General features: G+C 43.4%; 1 protein-coding gene and 1 long non-coding RNA gene across 2 annotated transcripts in view; one reads left to right on the top strand and one right to left on the bottom strand.

Annotated features, from left to right (window-relative positions):
- The window catches only part of LOC147030123 (uncharacterized), a 108,450-nt gene extending 97,105 nt beyond the window's left edge, over nt 1-11,345 (bottom strand). Inside the window, exon 1 of the long non-coding RNA XR_015056235.1 lies at nt 11,232-11,345. This is a non-coding gene — a long non-coding RNA (uncharacterized LOC147030123). The remainder of the gene's footprint in view (nt 1-11,231) is intronic.
- LOC147030126 (uncharacterized) lies at nt 1,880-4,702 on the top strand. The gene is given in 5 exon segments (XM_085872028.1): nt 1,880-2,185; nt 2,188-3,790; nt 3,912-4,103; nt 4,245-4,410; nt 4,528-4,702. Coding segments are annotated over 5 exon segments (2,442 nt in total).
- Nucleotides 11,346-12,123: the final 778 nt, after the last annotated feature.

Here is a 12,123-nt window from a genome sequence, read left to right on the forward strand (position 1 = left end):
GACAGAGACAGACATAACGAATATAGTGGTCACTTACCGACTCGTGAACCAATATTTTTGAAAGGCAGCTTCACAAGATTTATCCAGATATCCTGATTACAAACATGAGTGGTAATAATTGTACAGTTACTGCATTTCTGGATGTGTTGGTTTGAGTTAAACAGAATGGTTTTAGTACAAGTGTATATCATAAAGTTGATTTCAAGTTCCCCTGCAGTCTTATACACATTTCCAGGTAGCAATGTACCAATTAAAATAGGTTACAATGTCTTTTCATCTCAGCAACTTAGATTTGCAAGAATTTGTTCAGTGAAAGATGATTTTGTGGAACGTGCTGAGAAAGATTTTTTCCATCATGTTAAACAGGATATTTATCTGATAGTTTGATCAGGTCTTGTGAGAATGTATTTCGACTCCATAATCACCTTTTATCTAAGTTTGGTTGATTTTCATGTCAATAAGTTCCTGTTGCATTTGATATAGCAATAATGAATTAATTATTTTAGTGAGGTAAATTCTAGAAATATTCCAGGAGGGGAACTAGAAACACCGACTCACTCTGGAAGCAGCCTCGGGGGGGGGGGGGGAAGGAGGAAGGTGTCTCAAACATATTCTGGTAATTAAGCAAAATATCTTTTATGCCATGGCAAGTTCGAAACAAACACAAACAAGACAGCAATCAGAGATTGCAGACTCTTGCCAGGCCTTTAGGCACAGCAACGAACGAATCATGATCCAGAGGTTGGACAAAAATGTTATCAAAGCTTTTTCACCTGAAATGTCTTCATTGGTGGTATGTCTCATCAGAAAAAAACTCCACCCGAATCCACTCATGGGAAACCTCGTTTTGACCTCAAATCCAAGATGGCCGACATTGTACAGGTGCAAAACTTAAAATGGACCAAATTTTGGAAAGAAACAACATAGAAACACTTTTAAGGTGTCATTTTTAACTAATTTGAGGACTCCCGTTCATTTAGTGAAATTTTCGGAACCATTAGAGATCACGATTATGTGTTAAGGTCAAGGTCATTGTAAAATTTAATCAAAATTTGATCTCAAAGTTCACCAAATGACGCGTATTAACCCGGGGGAAAAAAAACAAAAAAAAAAAAACGCTCAGTGTGGCATCATCACCTATAGATCACATTAGTTAACTCATTCAGCCCGAGACCCATCAAAATACGGGTTTCTGGCCAAAGTGTTGGGGATGAGACCTGTATATATACACAAGTGTTATTATGACGTTATGTGACGAAATGTAACATTAAGACATCATGGACGTCATATAGCATTATGCCATCATGCACGTTGTTAATCTCTCTAATGCTAATTCTACCCTCAATCTGAATGCAAACCCCACCCAGATCCCACCCTCAACACCCATCCCCAATCAACCCCACCACTTGCACCAACTCCAGACCAAATTCTGGATTTCTTGAGGGCTCAACACAATGAAAATCCATGAAACGTTGAGGGCCGATTGCATCAATTTGACTGTGTTGAAATTTGTAATCCCCTCCAATGGAAATCCACGAAACATTGAGGGCTGATTGCGTTAATTTGACTGTTGAAATTTGTAATCCTCTCCATGGTATGTTTCAATCTAATCAGTATATTATTATTTTTGTTTCAGATAGGACCGTAATGGCAGTGTGCAGTCAGGACGCAGTTTGTTTACTGTGCGAGGAGAATACAACATTCACTGTGAAGGATTTTGCATGTGTCAGTTGCAAAGGTCTTGCTGCAATCAAATATTTCAGTGTCAAATACAATGAACTAAATCCAGTAAAGACTATCCTGATTCATGCATTTGACGACAATGAGAAGCAGTATGTGCATGAGAGATGTCGTAAAGCTCACACTAATACTAGGCGATATGAGCAAATGCGCAAACGTAAACATGACTGATTCTTCCTCAGCACAGAAACTCAGATCTGATGTCAAGAAATTCTGTTTCCATACTGACTGTTATCTGTGTGGAGAGTTGGTTGATCAAGAAAAGATCAAGCGACATCCAAACAATAATGATTATGAATTCAGTAGGGCCATGCTGCTCCAGCTAAAAGCAACGATTACAAGAAGATGTGCAGAACGTTGTGCAAGCAAAGTAGATGAGTGGGCCGATGCTGTATCATATAGACTCTCATGCATCAACGATCTGCCTGCAGAGGAGGCCATTTACAATTAAATCGTAGATGCTACCAATACTTCATGTCACCCCGTAATTTGCAGTTGGATGCACCATCTACTGCCACTGATGGAGCGCTTCCTAAGAAGCGAGGACTACCAAGAGGAGCAGTTGATGAGAAGAAATCGGCCTTCATGCATGTCATTAAATACCTGGAGAACAACGATGATGAGACAGTCACTTTAGATGAACTACACGATATCATGGAGAAGGAAGCTGGTGGTGGTGAAGTGTACTCCAAGAGATCACTCCAGCGACAACTCTATGCTCACTATGGCAGCAGCGTCTCAATCAGATCATCAAAACAACAGCCACTTATTGTCACTCTGTCCTCGAATGTCAAGCAGTTGATTCAAGAAGCACATACACAATTGAATGAAGATTCCAAGGATATGGATTCGCTTATCAAAGTTGTGGGCAGCTATATACGAAACGAAATTAAGAGTGCTGAAAAAGATACGTATCCAGACACAGCAGATATGAAATCCATTGATCATAATCTCACCATTCTGCCTCCTTCCTTGTGCTTGCTTCTACAGACCATCATCAAAAGTAAAACGGCAGATCTGCGATGTGCATCTATCGGCCAAGCCATCATGAGTGCCACTTGTCCTAGAGCTTTCCCCTCTCCTCTACAAGTCGGTTTGTGCGTCACACTCTATCAGAAATATGTTCATCGCGACCTGATTCACTCACTCTTCAACCTTGGCTTCTGTTCATCGTATTCCGAGTCAGTTATCGACAAGAAAAATGCGGCTGTTACACATGGAGTAGATATTGGTGAGCTTACAGCAGATTCATTGCTGCATTTCATCACTGATAACGTTGACCACAATGCCAAGACACTAGACGACGAGGATGTCATACATATGATGGGTCAGATGGGTGCTGTAACACCAGCAAGGCCGAGCAAGAACAAAATCCCAAGAATCAAGGTGACACTGGAGGAGATCCAAAAAATGGGGCAGCACACAATCATATTTCAAAAGGATCCCAAGGCAGTGCTCACTAACATCAGGTACACCAATGTTTGTACATTTTCACAGGATATCCAGAACGCCAAGCGAGACATCATGTGGCAAGTATCGATGCACGTATCTCAACCTCGACCTTTATGGTCCGGATACATGCAATCACTTCATACTGGGATATTCAATCCAGGTAAAAGCACGCAGCTGTTCCTTCCCATGATCGATCTAACACCAAGCAACCCCACATGTATTCGTTCAACCCTTGAGTACTTGTGCAACTTAGCTGAACAACAGAGCGTCGAGCCCATCATCACATTCGATCAGCAGTTATATTGGATCGCACTCATGGTCATTGAGGATCAACCCATGTCAAGTCATCTGCGAAATATTGCACTGCTTCTCGGAGGATTTCACACTGAGATGAGTCTACTTGGCGCGATCGGCTCCATCATGGCTGGGTCTGGCTTGAAGGAGATGATGGCGCAAGTATATGCGGAGGGATCAGTTGAACAGATGCTAAGTGGAAAAGCAGTCGCCCGTGCAGTGCGTGGCCATTTTCTCATAGACAGGACTCTCAACATCATCTCTACTTCAGCTGCTCTTCAGCTTCCCTTGCCCGATCTTACAGGTATGTAGTATAAGCTAACATTTGTTGATGTATACATACATGTCTTTATCCATTATAGCAAGTTGACACATCAACAAAATAATATGAACTTATATATTTATTTCTTCACATCTCTTCTCAGTAAAAGACATGTCTGAGACTTGTATGACTGCCCCACAGTCGAGCTCTGCTGACCTGCCTGGAAACTCCACACGGTCAAGCTCTGCTGATCTGCCTGTGAACTCCACACAGTTGAGCTCCAGTGACCTGCCTGGGACCTGTTCACCGCTGAGCTCTTCTGACTCGACTGGGACTGTCACTCAGTCACTTCCAAGTATGAACTGCACAAATCAGATGTTTACATGCATCAAATTGTTCATATACATTGTGATATTTCTATGCAATGAATTGCAGCTTCCATCAGCATGTAAGACTAGTGATTTACAACATATTATAACCTTGTGTATATTTTCAGGTGATGCAAGTGCAACTGCACATCTCACTCATATATCTGAGCTGGTGAAGGATGTGCAGGAGGGGAAGATCAGCCTTGACGACGCGTTTAAGAGCAGCACACTCTGTCACATCCAAGTTGCCCTTGAGGATTGGCATGCCTCAATTGAAAAACATGGAACTGCCAGGTTGTGGATGCAGTATCAGAGAATGGTTTCAATTCTGAGGACCCTCATCAGATCTGCACGTATAGGAAGCTGGCCTCTATATTTAGTCGCTGTGTGATATGCAGGTGTATCTTGCAGCTGCTGGGCACAACTACACAAAAAGTCTCTTGCACTGTTCATCCCCAAAATGCTGGACCTCGAGCGCACACACCCAGATGTACATTCAGCTTTTATGAAGGGTCTCTTCCCAGTCAGGAGAACTGATGGTGCATGGTCAGGTATATTCACAGATCTCTTCATAGAACAAGTTTGATGGCTGGTATAAAGTCAACTGGAGGTTTAACGCATGGTCGTGGATTCAATGAAAGCACCCGTCTTCTGTTTCTACTCTCCAGACCGATATGTGCTGATGTAAGTCAGTCCATATTCGAGATAGCTGGTATCTCTTCAAATTCAGGAGATGGGCATCGTGACCTGGCGGCATCACGCATCTGACGCGACATGGCTGACATACAGAAGCTGCTTCAGGTATTTGTTGAGCGGGGACCATTCAACAAGACCTCGGAAAAACTTGTAAGTCTCTCAACAGGTCTGGTGGCGGAGGAGTCAGTGAATGCAGCAGATGCTCAAAGTATGGGCGAGAATATATAAACCTCCATGGTCGGTCATTCTGTAGCAGAATACAAGTTCTCTCAGAAGAATCAAGTGAAGACTCTGGTCTCGGCTGTTCATGCCAAAACTACTTCTGGAGAACGAATGGAGATGGATCCCTGCATTTATACCAGCGTCTTCTTGTTACTGGTATCTGCGATATCCCTGTGACCGATCTCATGAAATACGAGCTGTGCTCTTTTCCAACATCTCTGTTTAACAATCATATGTGCAGGCAGACTGGGGACAAGGCGGAGCTCATACATCATCTCCTGAAACTTATTCCAGAATGCGTTCTCAACCACACTGGATAAGGGATTGCAGTTCATTGTCGATGGAGGGGCATTGCTCCACAAATTCTTGTGGCCCAAGCACTCGAGTTATGCCGAGGTATGTGCAATGCATGTCCAGCATGTACGCAGCACCTATGGATGTGCACTGGTTGTGTTTGATGGGTATCACTGCTCCACTACTAAGGACGAAGCTCATCGCCGTAGGACAGGGAGCGACATTGGTGCTTCAATCTCAGTTTCTGCAGAAATGCATCTAACCATGAGTAAGAAAGCTTTCCTTGCCAACACATCAAACAAGCAGGCCCTCATCAACCTCCTTGCAGAGGATATGGTCAAAGCAGACATCACCGTTGAGCATGCAGAAGGGGATGCTGACTACAAGATCTGTATGCTCGCATGTTTGTCTGTGAAGAACAGTCAAACAGCTGTTGTCGCAGAAGATTCTGATGTATTTCAGTTGATGATACATAATGCTGATACTACAGATAACAGTGACAACCTGTACAAGGTGACCGAAAAACAGACGGTGTGCATCACAACGTTGAAGAAGAAACGGGATCCTGCACTCTCGGAAAGTCTACTCTTCCTGCACGCTTTCAGTGGGTGTGATACCACATCAAGGCCATATGGAATCGGCAAAGTGACTGTTTTTACGAAGTATGCAGCACTGAGCAAGTCATCCACCATTTTTATGTCTCCGTCTTCATCGAAACAGGACATCGAACAGACAGGAGAAGATGCCATGCTGGAGATATATGGGTGCACGACATCACTAAGCCTCAACGCAGCAAGGGTGACGAAGTTCCTATTGAAGGTAGCTACTTCTACACAATATGTATCTCCAGAAAAGCTTCCGCTGACGAGTGACGCAGCCACCTTTCATAGTCATCGGACTTATCACCAAGTGCAGGGATGGCGTGGCAATGATATCACCTCTGCAGTTTGGGGTTGGAAAGCCACTCCTGGTGGTCTTGTGCCTATCAGGATGACTCAGCCAGCAGCACCAGAGCGACTCATCAAGATAATTCGGTGCAATTGTGGTGGCCAGTGTGACAAAAAAAAAACATACACCTGCCGCAAGAATGGACGACAGTGCACACCAGCTTGTGGCCAATGCAGGGGAATAACATGCATGAATGTGCCACATATGGACAATCAGGATGATGATGACCAGGATGTAGATCTCAATAATAATACAATGGATTGACATTGCAATTTGACTTTAAAAAATTATCACTCATACAATATCATTTAAGTGATCAGGCATAGTAAACTTTGTTATTAGACACCTTAACACGGGTTTCAAAATAATGTCACTGCAAGGTCACAAAATCTGTTTGGATTCTTACTTGTTTGGTTAAATTTGGCTATGATTATGATCTCGATGCCAATCTCATAAATAAGTGAATGGACATCTTGAAAGAGTCCATTGAAAATGATACATCCAATGTACTTTATTTTGAGTCGATTTGCATCATTTTGATCAAATTCAGGGTCAAATTAGGATCAAATTTGACCTTGACCTTGAATTTATCACATTATCTAGATATCCAATCATATCAAAACTATTACTAAATGAATGAGCATCTTAATGGTATATGTGGCAATAACAACCAATATATTTTATCAATAACTATCATTTTGGCATAACTCTTGATACAATTTCGGTCAAATATAACGTTGCTTCGGTCAAGTTTAACGTTGGCCTTGAACTTGACATATGACCTTGATATCTAACGATCTTATAAGTATCACTAAACGAATGGGGGTCCTCAAATTAGTTAAAAATGACACCTTAAAAGTGTTTCTTTGTTGTTTCTTTCCAAAATTAGGTCCATTTTAAGTTTTGCACCTGTACAATGTCGGCCATCTTGGATTTGAGGTCACGACGAGGTTTCCCATGGGAGGATTCGGGTGGGGTTTTTTTTTCTGACAAGAGATATCGCCAATGAAGTCATTTCAGGTGAGGGTTTTGAGAACATTTTTGTCCAACCTAAATCGTTCATTGCTTAGACTACTTGTTCTGTGTGCTGTTTGCCTGACCAATGACATTTATTATCATTCAATTGCATTCAGAATGGGTTTAAAAATCAAATCAAATGGAAGACCAAATAGGTAAAGTACTGCATTGAAGTTATCAGAAGGAACCTGAACAAGCAAAAAAGTAAAGATGAAATCACCAGTAAGAACCCCTATTCATACATGACCGTTCGTACATAACCAGTAAGATTCAGGTTCGGGCTGATATTTCTCTACCCTCAAACTCATCCAGGCACAGCCAAGTAAGCATTCAAAAAATTTTTTTTCAAAAGAACCCAGATTCAAAAAATAAATAATCCTGGCTGCCAGACCATGAATCCAATCAGGTTGAAATTTAAAACATACATTCCCCATCACCACTAGATCATAATTGTCAAGTTTCACATCGATCGATGAAGCGGTTCAAAATAATGAATTTTTAAAAGATTATTATTGTTCAATCCAATATGGCTGCAAACTTGAAAATTTGACCTTGGGGTCAAATGTTTGACCTCAGGCGCTAACCATGAAGGTCAAGGCCAATCGCCACCAAAAACTAAACAGCTGAGCGCCAGACCATATACTACATTCCCATAAAGTTTGGAGACTATTCGATTAAAATTACTCAAAAAATAAGGGTTTCGTCGACTCCCCTGATTTGCGACAAAGTTGTGGTGTAGTCTGCGGGCCTACGGGGAGGGGCATGATGATGATGCATGATGGGCGTGATGATGGGAGGAGTGGTCGTGGTGGTCATCGTATCTGCAAGGGATATAAGGTGTGCGCGCCGCCTGAGGCGTCGTAGGAATGCAGTAGTCGAACGCGGCTCGTGCGTGTGCATACGTAATAAAGGAGAGCCGCCGGGCAGAGTACGCCCGCGCTCGCGCTTGTACAACACAGCCCGGCTCGACTGTCCTTCCGCTCGTGTCTGCCTGCTAAGCATCTTCCATTTCAGTACATTACAAAAGTGACCTTGACCTTTGACGTTGACCTTGACCTTCAAAATTTTATGCGCTGAAAGGGACCTCTACAGGCCTCTGATAAGCGAAGTTACAAAAATTTCCAATGATAACTGTGCTCTGCAAAGTGATTTATACGTGGTTACAGACAAAAAAATAATAAAAACATATGAAGGTCAAGGCCAATCGCCACCAAAAATTAATCAGCTGAGCGCCACACCATGAACTATATTCCCATGAAGTTTGAAGACGATCCGATCAAAATTACTCAAAAAATAAGGGTTTCGTCGACTCCCCTGATTTGCGACAAAGTGACCTTGACCTTTGACCTTCAAAATTTTGTGCGCTGAAAGGGACCTCTATAGGCCTCTGATATGCGTTAACAAAAATTTCCAATAACTGTGCTCTGCAGAATTTTTTATACGTGATTACAGACAGACAAACAAACAAAATAAATAAATAAATAAAAAAACATACAAGCTGACCAACATATCTTGCAAAAACTTCGTTTTGGCAAGATAATAAATAAATAAACTAAAGACTCAACAATGCACAAAATAAAACTAAACATCGGGGCAATAAGCCTGGGCGCTCACCTGGTAGCAGCTGGATAAGATAACCAGGGAACCACTGGTAGGCATGGATGACCCACATAATTTATAATGGGGAAGAAAGTAAATACCAATGGATTTTCTTTTAATGCCTTGAACGAACCTTGGTACATCACGGGTGATGAAGTTTGAGATCAAGTTTCATCGAAATTGCATGTGTGGTTTCAGAGAGGAAAGCACATGCATATTGTTACGGCTCTGGAAATTCGCAAACCACCATTCAGGGCCCGTAGGCGAGATATCTCTAAGTACATGTGAAGTTAGCCCCAAACCCGTTGTATAGAGGGAATTTATGTGATTCATTCGGGCTGTGATCCTCTGAGTTCGGCATTTTTCTGTTCTATCTTTATTTTGAACCAACCACGTCTCAACCACCATCACACAACAACCACCTTAACCACCACGCCAGCCATCGTCACCAACTACAACCACGCTCCAACCCTCAGACAACAACAACAATGCCAACAGTAACGACCTTTACCTTCACAACTCAATCCCGCAAACATCGCATCACCGCCATTTCCAACGGCACCATAACCATCAAACCACCACCGAAAACTCTCCACCACCTTCACCTCTCTCTCCTTCTACAGCCATTCCCGCACCACCTGTGAACACTGAACATCAGGCTGTCTCGGGCCCGTTCGGCGATTGGTGCCGAGCGCACCGAGCCGTGAGCGCAAATAGCGGCCTTTCCGAGGGAAAATTCGGATTAAGAACGGTACACGCCCACTTCTCCTCCGTCCAATTAGCAAGCGCGGGGCGGCTTGGCCCCACCTCCAGGCGCGTCTGTGTGAAATCGATATATGCAAGTTCTATGACCAGGGGAGGTTCACGCCCACATTTCCTCCGACCAATGGGGGAGCGCGGCTACGCCCGCGAGGTCATTCTGATCTGGATATTTGCATATTAGCAGCTCCTGCCAGCCTATAAAACGGCGAGTGCAAGGCGAATGAAGGGAGTCGAGTCGGGTCGGGTGGCGAAGTCATCGGTGTGGCAGAGTGAGTCAGTTTTGGTTGGAGAGTGGAAGATAGCCGGGGGAAGAGAGTGTCATCGAGAGAGTTGGGTTCTGGACTCTGCTGAGAAGAGTTGCGGGAAGAGGCAAAGGAGCTCGGGTCCGAGGCGAGAAGGTCGGCGGTCGGCGACGAGGTCGCAGTGTGGGATCGCTAGTCGTGGGACCCAAGCCAGCCAGCCATTCTCCTCCCCCAGGGCATCAACAATTCCCCCTTTCCCCCACGCTGAGTGCAAAAAGGGGGCCCCCAAAAAAACCCACCCCACTCCAAACGTCGTGCCAACGAAACCCGCCAAGGAGCACGGAGTCAGGGCACAGCCATGTGGCCAAATCTGCAGCTCGCCCACCAACGAGTCACGAGGACGCGGGTGGGACACCCCCCCCCTGGTCTCGCGGACCTGGCCACTCCTCCAGGTCACGCGCACAATTGGCCTACAGGCCTGTCTGCCCCCTTGTCTATGAGGGTGGCTTCTTTCCTTTGCTTTTGTGTAAATGTGTGTTGGCACCGTCTGTAAAGTAGAACTGTATAAGTGTTGCCGTATGTGCGCAACTGTATAAGTTCATCATACTTTGATGAAATCAGCGTAAAAACAAACTTGAAGGGGAACCACGGGCAAGGTGTTCGAGACAGAGCAAAATGGTTTCCAGACTTTAGGTGGAGAATGACCTCAAGATTATGCATAAAAAAATATTGTCATCCTAGTTCTCAAAGTTTGAGTCGTCATATGATTTTTGTCAAAATTCACAATTTTCTAAGTTTTTGACCTTGTGACCTTGGGACGAAAATGAATAATCGGATGATGACAAATTTTAGATAATTCATTTTGCTATTTCAATACTGAAGAACCCATTCCATTCAGTCAATTCCCGAGGAGAAGATATATTCGATAACGAACACATAACCAAGTTTCATCAAGATCGGATCAAAGTCCATAGAGTTATGCTCTGGACAGACAGACACACAAACATAACTAATATAGTGATCACTGGCTGGCGCTCGTGAACCAAAAATAAGTCTAGACTGTCCACCGCATTTCCGTTATGAAATTTTCGGGACCGATTTAAAGAATCGAGAGTATGTCTGGCTCAGTAAATAAAGTGTGTCCAGTACGCCTGACCAGACAGTAGATTTAAGGATGTAACCAGTAATCTTGAATCGGTTGGGGCTTTTAACCCAGGTTTCTTAAATAACAAATGGATTGATTGTGTCCAGTGTGGTTGTGACATCACTGATGAATATAAATAAGCTCTGCCCCCATGGACAGCTAAACTTCATGCAAATCAATGGACGATTTACATTCATCAGTCGGGGAATCCTGGGGCTGTTTGGAGCCCACCCCACTCTGAGTTTATGGATCGACTGACTGAATATTTTGTTGTCTTGTCTTGAAAGAAAACTCCTCCAAACTCCAGACGGCTGCTGTGGAAATATAAATATGGATTTTTCAGATCTGTACAATTTACTACTTCAGTGATAAAACCAACCAACTTCAGTGAACCTCTATGTTTTAAAATTCATACAAAAGTCAGCAATTTTTCTCTCTCTGTGTCTCTCTGAATCTGAACTCCCACCCATTCGGTTGAACATTCCTGCCTTTTCCTTTTCCTCAGTCTTTTTCAAACTTAATCTCCATATTTTCATTCCAATCACAAATTAATAAAACAAAATAAAACGTTAACACTCATGATGTAAACGAATGTAAATGCCATTCACAACGTGATCACCAATACAGACGAATCTGCAGACGAGGATAGGCGGATATGCAACACACACACACACACACACACACACACACACACACACACACACACACACACACACACACACACACACACACACACACACACACACACACACACACACACACACACCTATCTATAATTCCAGCAATCTCTGTGTGTCTGTCACCGACTGAGGCGCGTGGGGGGGGGGGGGGGGTGACCTGTCTGTCTGCGACCGCTGATTCGACGGCCGCCGGTCCGATCTCATTGAAACTTGCCAGGAATATTGATGGGGACCTGTGGATGTGCCTTTTCAAGGTTTGATATTAATCGGATAAGCAGTTCCCAAGTTACGGCCATTTATCTGTTGACCAATGACAAGACACGGTGCTATGACGTCACAAATTAAGTCACAATTAATGTTTATTTATGTATTTAATACGTGAGTCAGCTTGTATGGGTTTTTT

The sequence above is a fragment of the Eptatretus burgeri genome, chromosome 3, assembly GCF_056783735.1.
Source record: "Eptatretus burgeri isolate ZD-2024b chromosome 3, Ebu_testis_v1, whole genome shotgun sequence".
Taxonomy (NCBI): domain Eukaryota; kingdom Metazoa; phylum Chordata; class Myxini; order Myxiniformes; family Myxinidae; genus Eptatretus; species Eptatretus burgeri.